This window comes from Chlamydotis macqueenii, chromosome 4 (assembly GCF_036417535.1).
Source record: "Chlamydotis macqueenii isolate bChlMac1 chromosome 4, bChlMac1.mat, whole genome shotgun sequence".
In the NCBI taxonomy this organism is placed as follows: domain Eukaryota; kingdom Metazoa; phylum Chordata; class Aves; order Otidiformes; family Otididae; genus Chlamydotis; species Chlamydotis macqueenii.
Window position 1 is genome coordinate 23081559 of NC_141559.1, and position 25999 is coordinate 23107557.

The window sequence follows — 25999 nt, forward strand, 5'->3', positions numbered from 1 at the left end:
CCTCCAATTCTGATGCAGCAGCTGCGCTTTCTCTTTCCAGTACTTGGCACTTTTCTGGATGCTTCTTCTGAATCAATTCTGCTTCTTTTACCTTCTCATGGGCTTCCTGAAGCTCTTTAAACAGAGCACAAACTTGCAAACTCAGAGTTTCTACTTCACTGCCAACAGCCTCTGAACTCTCCTCTGCTTGCTGTTCAGTTTGTGTCCCACTCTTTAGGCAGTTGCTGGTTTTCTTCTCCAGTTTTGACAGTCTCTCTTTGTGATTCTGCAGCTCCTTCTCAAGTTCTTCCCTCTTCTGAGTTTCATTTCTAAGGCAGTAGAGCAGTTGGCTTACAATTAGCTCCTCAGACTGCAGATTCTTTGATTCATTGGCAGTTTTGCTCCTGCCGTAGATATCAATGTTACTGGTCATTTCACCACTATTCTCTTGATGCTCCTTTGCAGTTCTATTTATTTCTCCTTCGTTCATCCCAGTCTCCACAAAGGAATCCTCTGTGGAGATGTTCAGCTTGACCTGCAGTTCTGAAATGATGCCTAGCATATCGGCCTTCTCAGCCTGGAGCCGTTGCACCTGGGATATCAGCTGCCTCATTTCCTTCTCAGGAGCCATGCAGCCCTCCATTTCAGCTCCTTCTCTTTCCTTTAAGTTCTGAAGTTGTTGCTGTAGCTTTTCATTTTCCATGCACTTGTCTAGCAAGCACTGCTTAACTTCCTTAAACTTTAACTCATAAAATTCTCGTTCTTCCTTCTGCTTCTCTCAACAGACGGAAAGTTCCTCGTACCGGTCCTTCATAGCTTGGTTATGCAACTTCATGGCTTCTTTTAACTCATTTGATACAGGGAATTAACGGTCTGCTAAATATTGCTTGATTTAGGAGACTGTCTGCTAGAGAATGCCTAACAATCCTATTTCCCTTGAAACTCACTTAAGCTTATCAGGGACTGGTATGTGTCAAGAAACTGCTATTTGTCAAGGACTAATATGTCTAGCAAAGGACAGAATGTTAGTTCCACTGCAAATTCGGCCAGAAGTCAGGAAACTGCTGAAATCCCCAAGTGAAAGGAGAGCATGGGTGAATGACTGAAGTTCATCTAGAGGAAGATAAGACCCCTGAAGAAGTAAACGACCACCAGAGACAGATCTGAAATGCTAAAGCAAGTGTTTTTTTCATAACCCTGCCTCACTTACGCATATGTATCTCTGTATTGTGCAATCCTATGAATATGTATACCTGCACTGGATAAATTTTTGGTAAAATGTGCTGTCAGTGTGCATGCTTTTGAAGGAGCGATCCCCCACGCACCCGGCGCCTAATAAACATGCCTGCTTTATAACTCTTTCCGAATTGTAGAGTTTGATCCGTGCATCACATTGCTTTCAGTGATGAGCTCTTTCATCTGCTGTACCATTTCTTCTGGGGTGTAGGTGCTAAGGGCTGAGGCAGCCATGCTGTCCGTTCTGTTTTTCGTTTTTCTCTTGGGATGCTCTCCATTTTCAGCAGGATGGCTTTTCAGCTTGCTGGACATCTCTGAAGCATATACCTGGATCCGCCGAGTCACTGGGCGAGCCTGCCCACGGCGACCGTGACAGAAACCGGCCTCCACCCGCCGCTTCTCCCGGCACCGGGCTCGCTTGAGGGACAGCCACCGCTGAGCCTCTCCCTGCTCGCCCCCCTCACAGCTCGCCCGTGGCGGCGGTCCTGGCTCAGCTGACTGCCCTCTGGCCAAGCGTAGCTACAGACACTGTTTGGCAAGATGTCCACCCCGCCCACATCGAAAATATCTCCTGTTCCGGCCACCTGTAAGTTCTATCCCCTGATCGGTCCCTGAAGGCCACTGCTGCTTGAAATGTCCTACACCCCGACAACCAAAGCAGGTGGGGCCCGCGGGGGGTGATCGCATAGTGGAAACTGCTGCAATGAGCGGTTTTGCTTGCTGCAACGCTTCTGCCTCCATAACCCGCTTAATCATCTGCGCCACACCTGCATCCCCAGGCAATTGCGCCAAAACTTGTTGAGTTACCTCATTTGCATTCTGTTTAGCTAACTCTTTCGCGACTATAGGTTTCACATTCTCTGGTAAATCGGAATTCTCAATTGCCTTCTGTAGCCTCTCCAAGAAAGAGGTATACGACTCCCCTACGCCCTGCCTCACCTGAGTGTACGGCTGCCTTTTGCCCTCATATTTACCCATTTTTGCAAATGCCACCTGCACCACCTGCGTGGTGGCGTGGATATCCCTGCCCCACATATTAGCCTGTGCGGCTGGATCAGCGAAGTTACCTGGCCCTAGAATCCTTTCCACACTAATCCCGTGCAAGGGGTGATTCGGATCTAAAGCTTCTAAAACCACCTTATTCGCTTCCTCCTTTAACGCAGCCTCCCACAACACCATTTTGGGGGTTGTAAAAACCGCTCTAGCCAGCTGCCTACAATCAAAAGGAAGCAGGTTTGCTGCCTAGATCACATCCAAAATCGCTCAAGCCGCCACCCCATTAACACCTTCCTCCTTCACCGCCTTCTGCCATTCCCTGAATAATTTGTAATCCAACGCGCTTCACTGCCGACCCTGCTGCCCCTGTATCACTGGGCACACCATTCTACCCCCATCTCCATCTGATGGCCCTAGAGATACCCCTTCCAATACGCAATTCTTAGCAGTCAATGTCCAATCCGTTAATCCACTACCCGTTTTCTGTTCAGCCGCTGCCTCCGCTTTCCGCGCCCCCCCGCCACTTTACTCAATATTTTTTCTACGTCCGCCGCCAACCGCGTGAACCTTCGGATTCAAGCGTCCACTCCTCCCGCTTCGCTGCCCCCTTCCCTGTCCGCAACCGATGAATTCTCAGGGAGAGGTGGCAAGCCGGTATCGCCCCTCCGCGAATCCACAAGCGGTGGAGCCGACAGGGTAGAAGGAGAGACAGAGGGCACCCCCGCGTCCTCGCATCCGGGGGGTCGCCCCCTCGGCCCAGGCCCCCCCGGCCAGCAAGGCGCAACACACCGGGGAGCACACCCAAACTCCATCGCCCCCTTATCACTGTCAGAGGCTCTCGGCCGAACCGGGCAGACCACCGGAGCGCCAACCCCCCGTCCCCTCCGCGCCGTCTCGACCCCGTTCGTCCCCCTCCCCTTCCGACGGCTCTCTCCCCGCCGCCTGTAACCGCGCCACGTCCATCACCTCTCCCGGCTTGCTAATGAAGCCCTTCGTCAACGGTGCCGTATGCACCGGACAATTTACCTCTTTTCCCAACGCCTTTACTGTATCCTGGATGGATGCCATCCTAACAGCAGGCAGGCACGACCGACCCGCGGCCACGACTCAAACCTGTCCAGGCCACGACCGCCCCGCGGCCAAAACTCGTCCAGACCACGACCGCCCCGCGGCCACGCGTTACCTTCTGACACGTCGGGGGTCACCGGTTGTCGCCGCACGACAGCTTACAGACCCCCCCTCTATCGGGATCCCATCCCGGGGAGTCACGTCGGGGTCACCACCTGCCGGCTCTCTTGCCAGCAGACCAACCCAGGCCGCACCGGAGCCCCGCCCCGGGGAAAGCAGGGCATCACACTGATACCATCAAGCGAAACCTTCTATTTAATGCTGCGCAACACAGGGTTAACTACCCATACAGCCGCTACCCACACGAACGCACCCGCCCCCTGCACTCATGGACTTATCCGTGCCCACCACGCACGCGACCGCCCCCGCCCCCTGCACTCATGGACTTATCCTCGCCTAGCGCGCCAATCACCGCGGGCCGCCCCTCCGGCATACATGCAGCCCTGCTAACGTTACCCCACACTTCTTGCTGTTGACATATAGAAGGAATAAATAAAATTTTAAACCGATTTTTTTTCTTTTAAATCAGTCTTCCTTTTTATGCTCCAGTAATTTTTCTGAATGTTAGCTACACAATGAAAGGGGGCTAGTCTACACAAGCCATCCTTCAGGAACATTTCCTTCTCCCAAAAAGAAAAAACATATCAAAAAAAGCCTTTTTACCTCCTAGACCCTTTGAAATACCTGGAAAAAAAGGTATTCATTGGACTAACCACAGCTGTAGTGAGCTGGACAAGCAAAGTGCTCAGACTTGCCGTAGGCAGGAAATCCACCTACGGCCCTTACAAAGAGCATGACCAGTGAAATATTACTGACATCTCCTTCTGCTCCACCCCAATATATAGGATCATCCCCAAAATACAGAGTACTTGTAGTTCTTGGATGGGAAACAAAACTGTTTCTGGAATTTGGTTGTGGACATAGAAGCTGTAACTTTTGGACCCTACTCATTAAAACACAATTTTATTTTTAGCTCTGAGACAAAACCTATTATACAGAGATCTGTAGCAAGAACAGCTCTTGAAATAAATAGAAAATGTTATTTATTTATTGGAGGAACTGAGGTGTCTTATTTACAAATGCCATCTGGCTTAAGAAGAGTTTGTTTTCCACAAGTTCATAATTTCGAAGGTTAGTCCAGCATCTGGTATGCACCCCACCCATTCCACATACACCTTTAGAACTCCACAAATGTTGAAAAGCGGATTTTGCTGTTTAAAAGTCCATGAAAAAAGACCAAACTCAACTCCTCCCACAGAGCTACCGGGTAAGAACAAGTGGATATGACGGGGAGGAAATGCTGCATATTTGCTAATAACATCTCTCATGGTGCGGCTGATAGTTGTGGGTGGCAACCAAGCAACTCCTCCCAATGAACTGAGTTGTTTCTGCCTTCCTATGGGTTATTTTCCCAAGCGCTGATGGCAGGGAGGCACAAATAATCCCAAGACAGATCTGTTGACAGCTCTAATAATCTTATTTATTATATGACAAATTTCTTTTTTTTGCACCAAAATTGTTATATCTTGATTCCTCCCCTCATTTTGTGGTCCAGTGACTACCAAAACTAAACAATAAGATGAGAAATCACACTGTCAAGATTTGTTAGACCTCGCTACGGCTCCTCTCCCTCCTATTTCTTCTGATTCCTGAGGAGCTTGGCAGCAGCTCACAGAGGAGGTGGCCATTTTGAAACAGGCAAATACTGCCTGAAGAAGTCCTGCTGATAGCAAGCAAGCCCTCCTGATAAGAAAAGAAACCACCCAACCCTCTCTTCCTAGAGCTTTCCCTTTTCTTTAGAAATCGTTCCTTGTATCAAATATCATCCAAAGGCTTGGGGGATATGGAAGAAAGACCTTTGAAACAGCTGAAGGTGGCATTTGATACCTACTTCTGCAAGATGTGAAGGACACACTTTTGTCACTGGACGAGCTCCTCGGTCTCGACTCTGCAGTGCCAGCAATGAAGGGAGCTGTGGCAAGTCAATCTGTTGATGTTATCACCAAGGAAGTATGCTACAAAATGCTACCCAGCCTACAAGGAAACAATGTATCAACAAAACACTTGCCATCCACTGGGCCATTTTAAAATCCTTGTCTTTACTAAATCCTTGACAAAAAAAAATACAAAAAAGCCCAAGCTATGAATACCAAATCAACTACACTGATTAATCCTGTCTACAACAAAAAGAGGAGAACAGCTCCAGATTGTTCCTTGGTGGGATTCCCAGGGGATCAGGTTGCCTTCGGGTCCCTCTGAAAACAGCAGCCATGCACTTTAATGGACACACTGAACCCCAGCTACAACCAAGTTTTGACCCAAGCTGTGCCAGCCCCAGATGGATTGGACCTTCTTGCTCGCAGGATGCCACCACTGTGACCATGTTGGGCTGCTCTGCTTTTCTCTCCTCTCTGTGCTCTGCTTCAAAATGGCCAGGTCCATACTCAGACCACAAGTGCCCAGACAGACAAGTCGGGAAAGCAGTTCCCAAAATAATCCCACCACCACCACCACCACTTTGGGGGAAATACTGCAAAATCTCCATGCTAGTCTCCACACTGCACCTAATGATTTAACCCTGTAAATCCCTTCCTTCCAGTTAAAACTGCCTTATGGTTTCTCTCCTGGGCTCCAGGGACAGGGGCGAGGGCTGCACTGGGTGATTGCTACTGGACTGAAACACCAGTACGGAGGCAATCTCATGCTATCTTTGGGCAGGACTCACACATGAAAACCGATGTCATGTTGTCGCTGGAGGCCACCAAGAACCGCATGTTTTACGTTTCTTCTTCTGGATGTCCCCAGCCCATGGTGGAAAGGAAGAGAAGGCAACATCTTTTATTTAAGCAGACTCCTCCTACCTCATATATGTAATCAAAACTCCTGAAGGCTTTATGTGTTGCTCAAACCAAACAGCAGCAAAAATACAAAGCATAGCAGTAAGGGAGACAAAACAGAGCAAAAAAGGAGAAAAAAACCCCAGACAAATCAAGGAAAGAGCCCCAATCTTGTACCTGATGTGTAGCAAACTGTACAGTATATACATTGTCATCATGTATGATCCTCCCAAAAGAGCAAAGAAAAAGAACTTTGTAACACAGAGGGAGGAAAAAAATAAAATTACACCCTGTATTGTATTTGCCATGGAGAAAGCAATATATTTATACACTAGTCTCTATAACTTAATGCTGTGTAACAGCAATTTTTTTTTCTTTTCTTTAAATTTACAAAACAAAATATCTATCCAGAAATAATCTAATCATATTGCTCTTCAATACACTTCTGTAGACAAGTGGGACTGAAAGCTAAACTTCAGTAAAATTGCCGCTTTTGGGAGTCCATGAACAGTTACAAAACTCCTCTGCTCAAATCAGTCCTTGGAAGTATTATCATGTGCTCCTGTAATTCAGTATACAAAGGTTCTATATATATATATCTTCCCACAGACAACACGTGGTGGGAAGGCTTGCTGTCGTCGACACTGAAGCTTAAGAGATGCATTAACCTGACGTGCAGCAGATTTGTTTCCATGTTCCATGCATCTTACATTTGCTCCATGAAAATGAGGACACAAATAGGAAGAAAAGGAAAACTTCAGTCAAACACTGCTTTAGAAACACTGTGGCAGAGGTCAATGTCCTTCACTTGTATTTTGAAAGAGGGAAACCACTGAATTTCCCTTTTTTATCTTTTCTCTTTTTTTTTAGTGAAAATAAATCTCAGGGCTAGTGTACAAAGTGCAGGACCGACCCACTTGAGGAAGTGACTTTAAAACCAAGTTACAATGGCATCATCCCATTCACCAACTGGACCTTCACCTCTTGAAGGCTGTTCATTATCTTCTTCTGGTGACCAACAAGTGTCACTCCCAGCTGCCTCAAATCCCTGTGGGAGAAAGCAGACGTTGGTTCCAGGGACTGCTCAGGCACATGCTGCCATGCATACCACATGCCACATGCACTGATGCTGCTGCCATCGCCTATCTCTTACCATTGGTAGCTCCCAAAGCCAAGTTTAGTTGGCAAGTTTAATTTTCCCCATTTTTTTTTCAATTTTTTTTAACAGTTGACATCATCTTAGAGAGGTGATGTGATTTGACCAAGATTAGCTCACTGGCCAAGGAGAAAAGCCAGACAACAAAGTATAAGCATCACCTCTGGCCAAAGACTCTGCTAGGTGTGAAGGTTCCTATTTCCAAGAGAAAAGCCATGTAAGAAAGCCTGTGTTGCAGTTTCCTCTTCTCCTGGGAGAGGCTGGTATTTGATCTTGGATACGAGCAGTAGGAGTGAGATCAATCCATGCTTCCTTCCTCTTCAGACTAGGCAAAGCCAAAGATACACAAATCACAATCCTAGAGCGAGCTCCTACAGAGGGCTGAACGGCAAAAGCCTCCAGCATGGCCACTACCCCAACGACCTCCAAAAGTCAACAGGAATTGACAGTGCAGCTCCCCTCTAGGCCTTTGCAAATCTTCCTTTAAACTCATGGTTGATGTTTTTGGGGTAGGTCAATTCTACAAGCAAAAGGCATTTATGTTGACTCTGTCTACTGGGCTGCCATTACAGGAAAGCCATAAAATAAGACAGTCTATGTGAAATCAGGATTAGGAGGAAAGACTGTTTTTTTCATAAGCTCAGTCCTCTAAAATATAGGTGTACAGATGAAGGTAATCACCAAGACTCACGTTGATGGCATGAAAGAGGCACCTCCAGGGCACAATTTAACCCATCCAAAGACAGGAGTGGGACAAATGGTCCCCTGGAGATACTAAAGCAGGACTCTGAGTGTTCAGATTCGATGTCACACCTAAAGTCAGATAAGGCCATGGGTTATGACATAGTATAATTGTAAGGATTTCTTTCTAGGGAGAAAAGTGTTAACGAAGAAATTACAGGAATAAAAGCTCAGAAGAAACATCAAGACAAGTGCATCTGTATTTCCAACACAAGACACAGAGACTATTAGAGAAGCAGTTCGACTTAGAGGAGATGTATTTTGTCTGAAGACTTCCACTGGAGAAATATCAGCCCCACGCTTTCTACCTCCAGGCTGGACTGAATAAAGGATGTTTTCAAAGTAGGTCTCTATGATCTTGCCAATACACACATGAATCCCAGAGCTGTTGACACCCTGTGTGCAAGTCTTTTAGGAGAAAGCTCGCCACCAAAAGCCAGCAGGACGTGACCTCCTCAAACACATAGGTGCTTTCTGGAAACCACACTGGTGGGGCTGGCACGTACAAGGGCTGGGGATTGCCAGCAACACCTGGGAGCCCAATCATCACGTGAGACATACTGCAAATCTAGCTTACAGCTCGCAGCATGGCTGCATGCTGGACTGCAGGTGAACATGTGCAATGACCCCCAAAACACTGTCATGTAACGTTGTGTGAGCTACACATGGAGGCGTACCTCTCTCAGCAGCTTCACATTCTGGACAGAGACTCCTGTGCAAATACAACCAACCATCCATGTCCAAAAATTACATAGATGAAAATTCCTTTGAAAATAGCAATCCTGAGTGAAGGTTGATACATTAACTCATAAGCTGGTTAAGCCAAAAGCTAGATCTGTTCTCCAAGGATTGTCACACTTACAGCCTTCTGATTTTGAAAATACCAGATTTGCTGCTCCAGGCTAAACACTTCATTTCATTATCATACCCTTTTCCGGTGATGCATCTCGCCAATGCATAGGGGAAATCACAATGTAAGGGGCATGGAGCAAGAGAGGCCAATGAGACACATCAGCAACGCTCCTTACCTGGCAGAGAAAAGACTGCAGCATCTGCAAGAGGTGTCTACCTTCTCAGGGGGACATGCTTTCATTTCTGCCTCCACTGAATTGCGCAACTAGTTCAGCAAGCCATCTTAATAATGAAGGAAAATGTAGTAATGCTATTGTTACATGCAATTTATTTTACGTACACAGCACAGTTGGAAGTTCACACCAAAGATAAAAAAAAAAAACAACAAAACAAAAACCAACCCACTATAACACCTGATTTGTAAAAGAGCCAACATCCATCTTTCTCCTGCTGAGTGCTGCTCTGCTGGCACTTTTTGAAAATTCAGCTTTTAAAAAATTTTTTTCCATGTATCTGAAGTGCAAGCTGAGCTCTTTAGAAAATCCAGCACCATGTATTTCACAGATGTATCATTTCTGATACGCTTGTGTGTTAACACAGAAAAAAAATAGCCTAAAACTATGATAAAAACATGTACATCTTGGTGTTTCATATGCAGCTCCATCAGTCTACAAAATCCCATACTCACTACATAGATTTTTTTCCCCTTACAGTATCTCCTTAACTCAATATCCTTGATGAACGCCTCATTGATTTACAAGAGTTTCTGGTTTCAATCCATTAGATGCTCAGCAGGGGATCCAGTCTATTTTTTTTTAATATCAAATCCTCTTGAATGTGAAGCCACTGGCCAAAAGCATGGGTACTCCTCAGAGAGGCGAAAAAACCTATGATGGGGTCTTTCACCTCTGCAATGATGGACCAGAGGACAACAGCTCATGAGCAAGATGTACACCTAGTATAAAATCAGCAGCTTTATTCAAAAGCCACCTCACATGTTGCAAAGCCAGCAACAAAACTTTCAAAAAATCACATAGAGAATACAGGAGCTTTAATTCCCATTTTCCAAGCATGACTTACAGCACATTGCACGCTCATGTGCATCCAGCACTGAAGGACTTAAAGGCAGAAGCCAATTTAAAACAAAAGCACAAACCAGCTGGTTTTGGGACACACACACACAAAAAATCACCTTCTGTGCCAAAGAACTGTGAATCAACTGTTCTCAAGCTCCAGTCCAGAGCTGCCTGGCTCATGTTACTGCAGCCAACTGGTAATTTCACTGGGCTCAGCTCCGCAGAGGTGACGTATGTGGGTATCTACTGGGGCTTTGCAATAGAAATGTGCAGTTCTTGGCAAGAAAAGGCAGAACTAAGACCCGGGGGCAAATGACATTTGTGATCAGGATTCAGGCTGCACCTTGCCATGCAAGTGACCCGACCCTTGGTGTTGGGTTTTGTGTGCATGAGGAGGCCATGGAGATACGTGCACCCGTGTGCTGTTTGGTCTCCCTGCTTCAAAACACTTGACCCCTCTAGCAATGAGACAAGTTATATTCTTGTTTCAGGGAGAAGTCTCCGCTTGTCACTTCTCTTTCATTCACATAGGGCTGAAAATGGAAACAGGCAGGAATTCAAATCACTTACCACCACAGTACTAAGAGGTTGACCTAAGTTGACCAAAAAGCCAAGGAAATAAAGGGGAAAATAGGTGTCGGCTCATCCCAAACAGCCTGTATAAAGCTGCAAGCATGCTGCTCTCTTACCACCACCTTGCACAAAAGCTCAACTGAAATGTACCAAAAACAACATGGTATCCCCTTCCCTGCAATATCCTCCATTTGTAAGGGTTGAATTCACAATCTCCATGTTGTAAGAAATATATTTAAACCATTTTATTTACAAACAGAACTACTTATACACCATGGACCAGTTTGTGAAACACAGCGCAGACTAGGACTGGATTGCCACATAAAATTCAAACCCCCTCACCAGTCAATTTAGTCATGCAAACAAAAAGGACAGGTTCCTGAAAGATGTCCGTGGCTGGCAGCTGTCAAGCTACCACAGGTATTTTGTATTTCATCTCCCATTCGGGCCAGATTTCACCCCTCTTCTTCACTTGGTGTAACCCTACAATTGCCCACACAGACTGGGACTACTCATGGAGTTAGTTAGTTGTTAGTTTGAATGAAGGGAAAGAAGAACAACTGCAAAGACCTTCAGAAGATGCTAAAGAGAGAGGAATCCACTTGCTAGGGACTTTTGAATGAAATGAGGACTTAATTTTTTTTTTAAGAGTTCATCTGCTCTTATTTATTATTCTCATCCTACTTGATTATGAGATGAGAATTTGTTTGTTCAGAAGCAGACAGAATATCGCAATCTCAAGACTGAGATTTCAGGTTAAGAATAAGCATTTAGAGCAGATGAACTGTTAAACACTCTTCATCCAGTATAGCTTTTAATAAATAATTGATTTTATTTTAGAAGAAAAAAAATACAATGCAAAGCCACACAGCACATATTATTACAAGTATTCAGAGCTCTTCATCTAATAACAAACAACAGGGTGTCCTGAGATTCAGTGAGTACAGATCTTTCAAAAGGTGGAAATATGTAGTTCACATGGTTAGTAATTGGTCCAGTCAAGGGTCAGACGGAAACTCATGTCATGGATCTATCTATTCTTGAGTATTGTCTTGGTAAAGTTATTCTTGCAGTGGATTGAAAGAGCTCCAGACACACTCAAAGTCACTAGGTGGTCCACAAGTTTAAAGAGCAGGTCTGGTCCACTGGAAAGGTTGCCTTCAAGTCTGATATCCAGTTGGAAAGAGTGGGTGGAGGGTGAGGCTCCACTTTTCACAAGGTGATTCGTCCCTTTGCAAGAATTAGAGCTAAATGTAGAAATCACTCTTTGTTTGAACACATACATTTTCAGGTCTTTGCTTAAGCAGGCAGAGCTCAGGACTTGGGGTGATATTCACCAGTTTTAGCTCATTAATCTTTTGCTTTCAGAAATTTGTCACTAATATTACTCTTTTCTGGAATAAATGCATCAAGCCATCAGTTTCAAAGAAGCAGGGAGGTAACTGGGATTTTGCTTTGCATGCCAAGGGTGAGATTTAAAAAAAATGCTAAACATCTACCATCTCAACCAGGTCCTGTAAAAAGGCCACAAGCTGGGCACACACAGTCACCAGTCCCATCAGCGTTATGGCCAACCCCTCCTATAGCACTAGGAATTTTTTTTTCAATACATTTTAGGAATTCTTTACAATCATTATATTTTTTTTTTCCTGCTCTTTCTGGCAGTGATTATCCAGTACTCCTTTCTCCATCTAATTTCCACATCTGTTTCCTACACAGTTGGAATTTGGGTAAGATAATTTTGTATGGTATTTGAAAGCAACCTCTTAAATTGTAAAGAATGTTTTGCTGATGTCACTCAGGGAAAGCAAGCTACTTTCAGATGTTCAGATCATCTTTTCACCCGATCCCCCCAAAGTCCCAGCTCTGGAATATACTGAACAGTTGCCTCTATTAAAAATTACAAGGAGCATTTAACCTGAGTTCTCCTTTGCAGAGTACAAAATGTTTTGTTGTTCCATTTATGAGAAGAAAAAAATGAAAACCTCCAGAAAACCACTCCCCGCCCCCCACCCCCCCAATATATTAACCTTTTAAAAAGTTTCGCTTGTTCTGGTGTTCATTTTCTGGAGAACCCATAAGAGTCTCAGATGAGCCCACCCAGGAGCCATTTCTCTCCCTTATTTTGTCAATTTTAAGGGCAATCTGCCAGTTTACATTAGTCTGAGCACATGCTTCAGGTCTTCAATATGGGACACCTTTCCTTTTAAGTCACTATGATAGTTTCCCCTTTTTCAACAGCTGAGAATCTGATCTTTTGTCTTTTTTTTTTTTACTGTATCTGAGAGGGATGAGAGAAGTGTTGGTTTGGATGGCTGGTTGGCTGTTTAATGAACCCTCCAAAGTTTTCGCAAAAGGAGACCTGAGTGGAGTCAAGCCTTCTTGCTAAGCCACCACTGCAACACAAACGGGCACAGGGCTGAGCTGTTCAAGAACCCAGCCTGACTCATGCAAGCATCTCTGTCCAAGGCAGCTGGGGGTACAATTTACTTGCTGGCATGGATAACTAACTAGTTGGAGTTAATTTCAACCTTTTTTTTCAGTTTCAACTGAAACGCGAGACAGATTCATGAAATGTCTCCTTTCAGCTTAAAAAAAACAAAAATAAAACCAAAAAACCCGGAAGCCCCCCAGGCTCCCCTGTACTGCCCTAGTGCTGTAGAAGTCCGGAAGAAAGTTGAAGCAGAGCAGCTCAGACATGTTTTCTCCACTAGGGCCAGTAAAGGACCAGAGTAGGATGACATTTGTGCTATAGAGAACATACTGGGATCTGGTTTGCAGCTGGTGATGGTCAGAGCATCTCTGGCAGCTATAATCTTATTTAAAGACTTTTAAACCTACTTGCTTTTCTGGCTAGAATTATACAGATAATTGATTTCTTGGTTCACTGCCAATCAGAAAAATCATTTTGAAGTACTTTTTAGGTAGCCTGAGAAGATTTTGGGGGATACTTTTGAAATTTCTGGAATAGAAAAGAGTAAATATAGGGAATTACTTAAATTTTTAAGTCAAATTAAGGAGATAATATAACAATCTGAAAAGGTGGATTCAAGAAAATTGGAGGTTAGGAATAGTTTTGTCAGTGGGATAGGATGCTAAGACTGTGTCAGCACAGACAGATGCTAGACTGTTTAGAGCTACATGAGTAAGTGAACTTCTAATTTACTATCAAAAATTACCATTAATTTGGGCTAAAACTCAACATTTTCCTCTCACCCAAACCAAAGCATTCCACTTCTAAGCATTTCTTTTAGAACTCTTTAAATTACATAAAATTCTAAAGAAGAACAAACTGGAAGCTTTCGTGAAACTTAATTTTCTTCTTTGACATGACTAATTCAGCCAAACAGCAACAAGTCTGTGATATATTTTAGGCAATCTACATTTTCTACCAGAACTTGCTCTGGTCATAAGATTGAGGTGGCACAGCAGATGGGACTGATCCAATGTTTACCTTTTCTTTTAAATTACTGCCTCATCCTATCCCTCCTCTTCTCACTCACCCTCTGGCTAGGTCTTTCTGCCATGTGGATTCTGACTACCCTGGCGATGGACCTCTTCCTTGGTCAATGTTTGTAGATCACCAGTCTAAATGGAGCCCTGAAGCCTGGTGTTTCTGTGCACTGCTGTATCAGATGAGTAAGTAAGGAAGTGTGGAGTCCTCAAAAGCCAAAGTAACATGGCATGTAATCGCAGGACTAGGCTGGGAAACTGCAGGTAAGAATCTCAGGCACCCAAAAAGAATCTAGGTAGAAATCCATACACCCTGACTCCCTAGACAGTCGCCAGAGAGGATTTAATCCCTAGCTCAGGGTTTTCACATGAATGTCTGAAGATAGACTGGATGAGTCCAGGTGTAAGGGACAAATATTAGCGATGTGAGCAGAACAAAATAAAATCTGAACGAGAGCAGATACAGTTCTGTGCTCCCTCCATGCATGTAATGCAAAACTGAACTCCATGGAGATGCACCGATCTCCTAGCCCTGCGACAGACAGGAGAAATGCTGCGGTTTTGTGGGGTGTGGAGACTTCTTCTTTTACTCCTAATCCTTGGCACTGATTCTGTATGTGCACTGGCAATCTGCATGTGGTTGAAGGAGCCACGACCTTCTCTAAAGCAGCACAGAGCATAAACCTTCCTGCTCTGCCTTAATGTTTGCAGTAAACTAAGCTCAAATTAACCCAGCTGGAAAGGCAGGCTTTGGGGCAAGTTTGAGTAAGCGGTAGGAGGAAAGTACAGACGAAATTACACAAGCAAGGCAGGCAATTAAAGGTGGAGTGTAACAAATCAGCAGCCTCGAGGCATTTACCAAGTCATTTGAGTGCTGTCACCCCAACTGCAGTCATACCCTCATGCAAACACCAAGGGCACATTCAGAAGGAAGAGTCTTTGCCAGGGAGCCTGCCCCCTAGAGCTATGGGTTTGCTGATGCTCTTCTGTTGGCATGGAGTGTATCTATGCTTACTTCTGTTAATGTCGAATACTATTTCCATACCTTACTGGGCTTGACTGTCCATTTGGTTATATCCAGCTCAATTGCGAAATCAGCTAATCCAGTGTAAATCCGTATACCTCAGCAGGGAGTCTAGTTCCTATACATTTACTACTAGCATAAGGTTTTTTATTTGTTGGTAACCTCAAATAATCAACTGCTATTTCGTTGAGAGGATGGTCTGGCAATTATTCAAACTCAATCATTAATCGTTGTGAGTCAAAGAGCCAAAGTACTGCCAATGTAGTGACCATAAGTTTTAGTCATGCTTGCACTTGTTATCATCAATACAGATGCTAAAAGCGAAACTGCTGACTGCAAACAAAGGGTAATGATTTGCCTTTCTGCAGCTTCATCCGTACATATTTTAGAATGGTTTATCTTCCCCTCCTCTGCAATTCCAACAAATGAGGCGAAAATTATCTGGGCACTACTCACTCTAGGGTCACCTGAGCCACAGCATCCATCGAACTGTATCCGTTCTCCATGAAGATCTCCGTGTATCGGCCCATTTTGATGGCTTCCAGCCACTCACCCACTGACCTGTAGGCACTGCTCCCGACTGGACTGTGCTCTACCAACAGATTTGATACTCTAAAGACAAGCAAAAACAGAAAAGCAAGCAGAATCAGTGTCAAGATGTACCCATTGTGACTCAGTTACTCACATTTTTATAAAGTAAAGATGATTCTTTTGTTGCATTTCCAGTGACTGCTGCGGCCTAAATCCTCCCAGCAGGCTTGATACACAATGTATCAAACATACCACTTCACTTGTAACTTCACACACTTTCGAGTTAGTTTTTGCCATTTCTGGTCCTCACTGCCAGCAGAAAGAGGAGGACTAGTATCCATCCCCAACACCTCTCACCCACAAGCAAGGTCCTCTTCTATCAGGCTCCCCTAGTCAATCTTACTCCAAACTCTTTGATTTCACTTCTCCCACTCTGCTTTCCTCCTCCTCCTTTAAAGCTCATAATTAACTTAAGGTAGCCCAGAGCCTGGAAGCCAAACCCAAATTACATTTCCCAGCAGCAGCCATCAATGCTAGGTTGCTGTTAACACTTCAGGGGCTGCTCCTGCAGTCAGGGGGGGATTTTGGATGCAGGCAGCATCCGGCGAGCCCTGCAGAGAGCAGCAATGCTCCAACCATGCTCCAGCCCTGAAACCAGAAGTAGACTCCTTGCTCACAAACACTTGCTCAAGAGGTCGCTGCAACAATTGCTACCTGCTTGGTTACACCACACACCGAAGAAGCAAGTCAAGCAAATAATAACCTTTCACCGCGGCAAAAGCACTGGTATACTACCTGGCACAAGCAACCTGGGCCGCATACAGGTCCACCACCCTACTAATGATGTGCAGAGAGCAAAGGGGCCTTGTCTAAGGTCAGCCAGGAAATAAACTGTCCTGGTTCTGGCAAGGATGGAGTTAACATTCACCTGAACTGGGAGGAGAACTGGAGTTGGTGGCCCCTATGGCAGGGGCACACAGCTGGGATAGTTTACTAATTAGCCAACAGCTGGGGTAAGTTTACCCAAATTAGCCAAAGGGCTATTCCATTCCATGTGACATCATGCTCAGTATATAAGTGAGGAGGGTGCTGAGGGGAGGCTCCTGTTACTTGGGAGGAAACTAGGCATTGGGATTTGTTGTGAGCTATTGTACTATATTTGTTTTTCATCTTTTTTTTTTTTTTCTGTCATTTCTCTTAAATTTATTTTTGTTTTATCTCAACCCACGAATTTTGCTGCCTTTTCTTTACCAATTCTTCTCTCTGTCCCCTTGGAGCGTGTGGGGGGGTAGTGAGTGAGAGACTGTGTAGCTTGGTCCTGAGCAGGGCTAAACTATGACAGAAACTAGATTTGCCCTATGCTTTGTAAACCAAGACATACAGCTAACACAAGCCTTGCATAAAGATTATTACACACAGGTTAAAAAAATAATAATAATTTTTTTTTCTGGGTCAGCCTTTGATGGTGAGAATTACATTTAAAGGACTTTCAAGTGGATGGAGAGCTGGGATATTATAGCACTTCAGGAATCTTCATATTTTATGAATACGTTAGTATTATTTGTTTAATAGCAATGTGAAGAGTCCAATAAAATGTGAATACTTGCAGTACCAAGAACATAATAGCTTCCCATAACATTTTATACACATGAGGAATTCAAAACTGCGAAGTAATCATAATGAGAAGTGGATTTTCATCACTAATGTCAGGAGGTACCTACTGATATGCACAGAGTGACTTTCTCCCTCATTTACATTAATGAGAATTTCCACAAAGAATACATTACATATATAAAAAAATCCTTTACAGCTGCTCTGTGTTGAAATTATGACTTGTTTGGAATTACTACGGTCTGGGCATGGCAATCTATGATTCATGGAAACAGTCTCAAAGCTGGGCTGTTCAGGTGCTCCATCCACATTGAAAATATCCACAGCAGCTCTGAAAAGGAAAGATTTGGAATCGCATGGACCTGTTCACAGACTAAAACATCAGCAAAGTGCTTAGCACCTCAAGGAAATGGTTTGCTGCCTATTTTCCTCTTTTCTGGCATAACAGTTTGGTATATAAGAGTGCATGAACCACCACACAATAGGCCTGGAAAATGACTGTTCTGAACTGAAAATGAGAGAAACATGGTATATTTTATGCTATCATAAACCTTTTCCTGCAGGTTTGCTGGGACTGACATTCCATCTAATTGCTAATAAGAGTAATTTCTTCTTCAGATGGTAAGTGATGCATGCAAAATAGCCTGAGAAGTCAGATCTATCTTGTATTTAAAAAATAACAGAGATTCCATGTTTCTTCTCTTCCAGTGCATGAGATGCCGTGCATAGGGACACGCCAGCACGGGCATGTGAGGTCTAGCTGCAACAGGCGAGGTGGGTCACATGCAGCTGTGCAAGATTCACTTCGAAGGTGTGGAGACAGATGGGCCTAAGCTCACAACAGTACATGTGCTTTGGTCCACACCACCAGTCTAACTCCATCTTACATCCCTCTCGTTCCTGTCCAAGAAAAAGTACGTGTCTTCTTTTTCCTCCTCTGAGAATAATCTTTTCTGCAGGGCCTCTTCCAATGTTAATCAGGGGAAGTCCACCACCACCAGTGAAGCACCTACGATTTATATTCATCACTCCTTCATGATCTTGAAAGGGACTGAGTGATTAACAACACAAATGGCTCAGAAGTAATATTTATGTGCTTACAGTGAAAAAAGAAAAAGCCTCTCCAAGACTCCAATGGAGACCCCAATAATAAAACTCACTAAAAAATATTAATATATTTTTCCCCAAGTGTAGTTTTATTTCTTGACTGTATTTACTTTCCTTGTTGCCATGTAGCTATTCAGATTGTTGTTTAATTGCACACTGGCTGCTCTATTCACTTCATATGGTTTTAGCAAATGGTTTGTGTACAGCTCTTTGGAACCACAGAAACCCTCTCACAATTACCAAAACTGTCAGAACAAGCGGTGGTGGCTAGCATGCCTGGGAATAGCTGTGGGAGAATGCACCTGGACATCCATGAGCTTTGCGCATCCTAAGAGTTTCCCCAAGAGATGCTCTTCATTTGTATTATCAAGATAAAGTCAACAGGCAGATAATTTCAGCAGCATTTACTATCTACTTCATGCACTCAAATCTTGCCCTCTCTAACCTTGGGGTAGAGCACAAGTAGCTTTATCATAGATCCATAAATACCACTGAAACTCCCGTTTCTGACAGGCCAGTAATTTTCTTTGTGGCAGCAGCACTGCATTTACAGGGCAACTGAATTGCTCACCTGCCTGCCAATTTCAACAGAAAAAGTTGATTTGGGAAAACTCCCCTGGACATAATTAAACTGGAGGAACATTCACCTGCGGATACACGCAGGCTAAATAATAAGTGGTAATTCAACCCCAGGGGTGGGTATTCAGACAAAGATCTTACTTTGAGAAATGGCTCTAGCCCGAGTTTGTACCTGCTTGATGAATTAACCAATGTCTTCAAGCTGCTTGGGTTACGGATGAGCTTGTCCAACATGCTGACAATTTCATCAAACTTGGGCCTGCTGTTGCGGTCTTTCTGCCAGCAGTCAAGCATTAGCTGGTAGAGAGCAGCAGGGCAGTCCATGGGACTTGGCAGGCGATAGCCTTCCTCCACGGCTTTAATCACCTACGGGAGACAAAACACAAGGCTGATGGGTTGCTTTTCTTGCTCTTGCTTTTTTCCCAAATGCAAATTGACTTAAACAGAGAGCTTTGGGATCAGCAATATGCTCACATAGAATCCCACTGCCCCTCAACACAAGAGGTAAACCCAGCAAATCAACACTATCTTTTATATTTTCTACAAGGTGGGTTGAATAACTTAATTTATGGTCACTGCAAAATAAATTTAGAAAGCCAAGGCTCTGCTGCAACCGGTGGGTCAGATTGCCAGGTTGCTCTTGTTCAAAGTGCAGCTGAGGTCTGTAGGTTATATACCAGGAAACTCTTGGAGCCTACCCTAAGTCCATGAAAAGCAGACTACAGGGCTTTCTGGCATCCTCTCGCAGTGCAGTGATTTTGTTTATTCAGATATTGGCTGCTTTTAAAATGAAAAGGCATGTGCTAGACCACAAATTTGTATTATGGTAATAGAAGTCTAACTGTATTTCAAAAGAGACTTTGAATGCTAATTGATGAATGGATTCAAGGCAAAAGCAGAACAACCATCTTATATATCATTCAATATGGTCTGGGTCTAGTAATTTCTTAGTGTGCCCACATTTCTGCCAGTAATTTAAAATGTCAGCCCAAGAGTATGTAAATTAAAACCAGGGGAGGATTATTGCACTGATTTCAAATACATACCTTCTATGGTTCTATATCTCAAACAAGTGGTATGCACATGTACTGCCTGCCCTCTTGAAAAGCAGAAATGAATAAATGAGAAAGCAACTTGTTTTCCCCAGTTTGGGGCAGATTTACAGCAGGGCTGCAAGCCTAGCAGTTCCCATTTTGAACCATTACAAGTTTCAGGAGAATGCAGCTTGTCTTTCAAGCCACAAGGGTCTGTGACTGCACCAAGAGAGTCTCAGTGGCCTATCTTCACACCCTCTACTCCCAAGACTTCTTGACCAAAAGGAGCTGGAAGCAGCTATTTCCTATGTGGAAAACCACAGTGCTTCACTGTTGGACTCCAAGGACTGTCTCAGACACCATTTATTCTAGGCACCATCTTATGACTTGAAAACATTCTGTGTTTAAAAAGAAGGCTCTGTGGTTAGCATGGAAATTGTTTTTTCTTAATCTTTAGTCCCTATACAACCAGTACAGGAAGAGCTGTGTTAGGCTGGCACTGCATTACAGAAGGCTCCAAAATTCAAGTCTGCGTGGATCACTTTCAAATAGTTCTCCACCATAGGGCTTTTTGCTGAGGGAAAGAGTCTCAGGAATGAGCTGGGCTGGCTCAGCAGCAGTAGCGGGAACCTCAGACTCCCTAAGGACATATGTAGTAGAGAAGTAGTTAGGTGAGGCTTTGTAATCTTCTCCAAGGGTAACAAGCACAACTGAAGATCTGGCCGGTAAGACCTGCAGTCCTTTTGCGCTCATCTAAGATTTCATCTGTCGTTGGAGCAGTTGCACTGTTCTCCACCCAACCTGTGCTTGCAAAGCAATCTCTTCTGTGACCTGGCTTTTGCCCACAGCATCAAAATCAACCCCACCACACTCTATCTACACTATCTGTTCTTCACATCATGCCTTTGGTCCCTGATACCAAATTTGCAGCTGCCCTATAAAAAAAACCTTCAGTGTAGCACAGCCACGAGAACGTTATTTGCTGTGTTCGCATCTGTATTTATAACAATAACAGATCATCCTCCAGCTGTAGCAGAAAGAAAGTAGTAATAAGACTGGGAGCAGACCATCTGGCACCAGCACGAAGTATCTGAACTATATGTGCAATGGGGTTATGCATGTTTGATATTCCTGGCAGTAACATCACAATCAATAGCGTTAACTCAATTTACAGCATTTCGTTCGTTCTGGCCTTACAATATAAATGGTATCAAGATACTGTGAGGAGCTAGGACATTGAAATACACTTTCGCATCTGAAGGGTCTAGCAGTAAGAGGAGCAAAAGAATGAAGCAACAAAGACTAAGTCACTTGTAGCCATCACAACACTTAGAAAATAAGAAAACGGCATATTTGCTGTTCCATTCATTGGTGCTTACTGATTTTTAAGACTTGAAGAGCTAAAATTTGCATCTATAAGGAGACATTTTTGTCCTTGCTCCTCTTCTGGACAAGCACTACTCACTTATGGATAAGGGTGACTGAACTGGATGTTTGGGAGAGAATGAATTGGAATAGTCTATTATAGTAAACCAAACCAACACTTTTAGCTCTGTGTTTTCATAAAACCACCAGTCTGAAGACTAAAAAGTAACCACTGTGATCATTTAGCTCAGCAACCTGAATAACACAGGCCACAAAATTCCTTCCAACAATTCCTGCATCAAAGCCTTATTTTGTGGTTGAGTCAAAGATATTTTTGGAAAGTCATCCAGAAACCAGCACAACTTTAAAATGTAGTTTGTAGCCTTTGCAGTTACAATGCTGCCTGCCCTATGGCACTGCACCTACTTTAAAGGAATCTGTCTGTAACATGTTAAGAATAATTTTGCTCATCATCGATTGTTCTTGCCAACGATGTGCTTTAATTACAAGCCATGCAACAAGAAACTCTTGTGCAACAGAGTCCAAAATTCATGTGAGCAGAGTCCCCTGGTCCATTGCACGAAAGCCAAGCTAACATCACTGATTCTTCTGCCAACACAAGCAGAGGAGGAAAGAAGAAGAGGTAGCCTTCAGAAGAGGAGGGAGGAAGGCATAAATCACATGAGAAATGTGACACAGCACTGAATTAAGTCTCCTAGGCTACCACCATCCAGGCACTTGCCACTTGAACATCGGCAGAGAGGTAACCCAAGCAAAGCCCAAGTAGAAACTGATTCTCATAAATATCTCACCAGTCCTCTGCTTTCTGCTGCTAAAGAAACCAGTCCCCCATCTGTTTCTTCTCAGGCAAGTGTGAAATTCACCCTGTGCCCCACAGTTCCTGGAGGTGTTTAGGCTTTTCAGAGTAGTTCTGTATTGATGTTCATAGCATTACAATCCAGACAAGGGACTCCCCTGGCCACAGAGTGTTATTTCACCAGCGCCAGCCTGAATCTTTGCCTAGCATTTACTGAAAAACATCTGTGATATGCTGGTGCATCAGTAGTAAAGATAGTTACAGTGCTCAGTGTGATCAAAAACGCTTGGCTCTCAATTGCTACGTTCTCTGCACAGGCTATGGAAGAAAGTTTCTGTATTTGAGATAAATCTCTACGTAGATACATGTTGCTGTACCAGACTCCCTGCAAACGTGACCGGCTCAGCAACACAGAAGCAGTGGGGCATTCATGCTGTTGCAAATATTATGATAAAAATTACAACTTGATTATATATAAAAGAGCCACGTTTGATTAAAAGTAAAATTGTAGAATATAGGAGTGTTAAGAATCAATTGTAGTTATAGGAACTGTAACCACAAGGATTTAAGCATTGTTTAAAATCCATTAACCACCGAGATTGTGACAAAGATTAGTTGATTTGTAGCATTTTGTTTTAGGAAACTAAGGAAACCATTATGGACACCAGTTTGCTGCTAGGAAACCCTGTACCTTTCCCATCTTGATCTAATTATCAAGGATTCCAATCAGTAGAGTTAAGTGAGATTAACCAATGATTGCTTTGATATAAGAATATTAATAAGATGGTGTGACTGACGAACCAATCATTAGAAAGGTTAAATTTAACAATAGACATAGTATGCAAATTACAATTAGGTAATGGTGAGAATTGTACTGCGCAGAATCATCTAAGAGGTAACTAGTGGACACAGTGAGGAGGAGTATTTACTTCATCCCTCAACCACCAGAAGACCACCACGGACCTTCACTGTACCTGCGTAAAGGACATTTACATATGCTAACTGGAAAGTTAATGTTTATGTATAACATTTCCCAGAAATTTAGTGAATACGTATAACAGGTGTGTATTTAACCTGTGCTGTTGGACCAAACAGGTGCGCACGCTAGGTGGAGCGATCCCCTGTGTGCCCAGTGCTGCAATAAAGGAGTGCCTGCTCCTTAACTTCTCATTGCTGTTAAGGAGTTTTATTCCGGATTTCGGTAACAATGCCAAACAATGCGCTCATCTCCCTGGAAAGAAGCACGGCATGACTGTCTCAAAGGCACCACTCATTCCCACACTTGGACTCGAAGCGAGACGAGACAGCAGCTTAGGGTGACAGGTAGTAACAGCCACTGATGGCAAAGGCCCACAGACAAAACACAGGAGAAACAGAGGACTCACCCAGAGCCTTTGCTGCCAGAGAAATGGCAGAAAGTCATGGGCACAGGGACGCTGCTCAAAAAAGCAAAAAGGCTGAAACGTCAGGTGTTGTAGCCAGAGGAAACCCATGGCAGAGCAAGGACCTGCTTGCTTTTTTCAGCCGGCAGCAGCGTCTCTGCAGACAGCAGGGCTGCAGAGATGAAGCAGGAGGAACCATGAACAACTCCATTTGCCACAGGCAGTGGTGCATTTCGCACCCCATCGCAGAGCTGCTTTGGGAGTCCCACATGCCTCGTGGTGACCCCAACCTCATGCACTAACTGACATCCTCAGAACCTCCAGACATCATGGTTCTCAGAGATGTGAAGAGGAAGGAGGGGTCTACAAAATCTGGCAACCCCAGGCTTAAATTTTTTTAGCCTTAGACAAGGACAGATGTTTATGGTGACCTCAGGGCAGGAGGTAGCCCTGCAGTAGGATCAAGAGATCCTTACACAGGCTGGGATCAGAGCTGCAGTCAGGAGGGGGACAGTGTCCCCAGGAATCTCCCCATTTGGAGATGTTTCAGAGGGTGGCCTTAAGATCAGAGGCTCTGACCCCAGGGTAACTGGGGCCCAGGAGCAAGGGGACACAACTCGAAGGCTGCTGTACAAACGAACCATGAGAGCTTGCATTAGCACAGACGTACAAGATGTTCACAACAGGAGCAAAACTATGCTCTTGAGATCAGCAATGCAAGGGTAATCCAGACACAGCTCTCTGGACTGCTGTCACTAGATCAAATCACCCAGCTTTTGTGCAGAGAAACAAAGCCCTTACCATGACTCTCTTGAGTTTCTGCTTTACATGGCAGCAGGGGTTTGAACACACAATTGAAATGCTGCCAATTATCAGCATCTATCCCCTAGCCGACCTTTGTCATTAAGCAGAGGAGGGACAGGCTCCAGCTCTACCAGCATCAGTGAAGCTCCAGTGGTCTGCTGCGAGAAGCAGGCTTGCCTCTGTGCAGACACATTTCCTTCCGCACACAGCCTGTTCTGGCCTCTTGCTGCTGCAAAAAAGAGTATCAAACAGGAGGATCATTTTTGTCTGGCATAGAGGAGCAAAGCTGTTTTTACAGTGGCTCTCCTCTGCTTGTCCCCATCCTGCCTCTCTGACTGAGAATGAACACTGAGCCTTCAAAGTTGCATCATGTGGCAGCTCTCACACGTGCTTACATCTTGGTTTGTCATTTCCCAGTAAGGCCTCTCGCCGTAGGACATCACCTCCCACATCACAATGCCGTAGCTCCAGACATCACTGGCTGATGTGAATTTGCGGAAGGCGATCGCTTCGGGTGCTGTCCATCGGATGGGGATCTTCCCTCCCTAGAAGGAAAAAAATCCCCAAAACCAGATTGCAGAGGGCAGAGAACATGCAAAAGAGGATGAAACAGCACTTCTTAGAGTACCGAGAGATGTTATTTTCTCTCCAGAAAGAGATATCAAATTCTAAAGTAAATCTGTTTGATGGCATGTGGCTCCTTTCCACATTATCTCAGCCCATAAGCATTTGTAGGCTGCCTACTAATTGGCTGTCCTGAAGGTTTGCTGTCTGAATGCTGTTTGAATGCTGGGATACGTATAGGATCAACATCTCAATTATGTTGCATGGCTTGGTAGGGGAATACAGTTCCTCAGTTTCTGAGAGCGAGCAGGGGAGGAACAGACAGCTCTGAAGCCGAGGAAGACTTTGATCTAACGAGGGCTTCATGCAAATTGCTGTGGAAGTAATGTCCTTTCTTTTTTCTTTTTCTTTTTTTTTTTAAATTTATTATTTTAATGTAGTCTTGATTCTGCAGAGAGACCTGCGTAGTGGGCACAGAAATCTATGTGTGCAAAGACCAGCCTGCTTGGCCTTTGCTGTGAGACTGAAATTGATGCCACAGCTGTCACATGTGCTTTGCTGTTTCCTTTTCCACTTTCCACCATTTTAGAAATCAAACTTCAGACTAGCTCTGAGAAGGAAGAGGAAGGGAGTTCGGATTAAGGAATACTTTTCTCACTGGGTTGACAGAGTCATCTCCCTTCATTTATATCAAAATATATTTTACTGTGAAGTCCCTTCCTCTCAGTGTGGAGCTAAATATTGGAAGGTCTCCCCAAATGCTCCCTAACAGTATTTGTTACTGGAAAAAGCCAGAATTTGGAACACATTTTCAAAGCAAACTTCCCTTCCAATAATTATTTATTCACAGGCTTATCAGCACATGCTTAAGTGAGGGGGCAGATTCTCAGCAGTGTCAATTAGCACATGGCAGCACGTTGCAGCTGCAGCAGGGCTGACCAGGAGCCCTCCAGCCTGCAGGGAGCTCTGGCCCAGTTGTGCATTGAGTCCTGTCATGGGGCTGCGACTGACAAGAGCTGAAAGATCTTTTCCAGATCTCTGCAGGAACTGGGAACGTGACCCAGAGAGCTCCCACCACCAGTAAAACAATACCCATGGAAAAACATGCTAACAGGACATGTCCAGGCATGCCAATCACTGCCATGAATATTGGA

General features: G+C 44.3%; 1 protein-coding gene across 10 annotated transcripts in view; it reads right to left on the reverse strand.

Moving 5' to 3' along the window:
* Positions 1-4283: 4283 nt before the first annotated feature.
* EPHA5 (EPH receptor A5) overlaps positions 4284-25999 on the reverse strand; it is a 218596-nt gene continuing 196880 nt past the window's right edge. For 6 of the 10 annotated variants that reach the window (XM_086747310.1, XM_086747306.1, XM_086747313.1 and 3 more), the window contains 4 exons: positions 24677-24826; positions 19052-19245; positions 15508-15663; positions 4284-7224 (listed from right to left, as the gene is read on the reverse strand). In XM_086747310.1, the coding sequence (XP_086603436.1) occupies positions 7119-7224; positions 15508-15663; positions 19052-19245; positions 24677-24826 (606 nt within the window). In that variant the 3' untranslated portion in view covers positions 4284-7118. Of the gene's footprint in view, positions 7225-11632; positions 11805-15507; positions 15664-19051; positions 19246-24372; positions 24511-24676; positions 24827-25999 lie in introns of those variants that run through there. The other 4 variants (XM_086747308.1, XM_086747307.1, XM_086747314.1 and 1 more) reach the window with 3 other exon arrangements.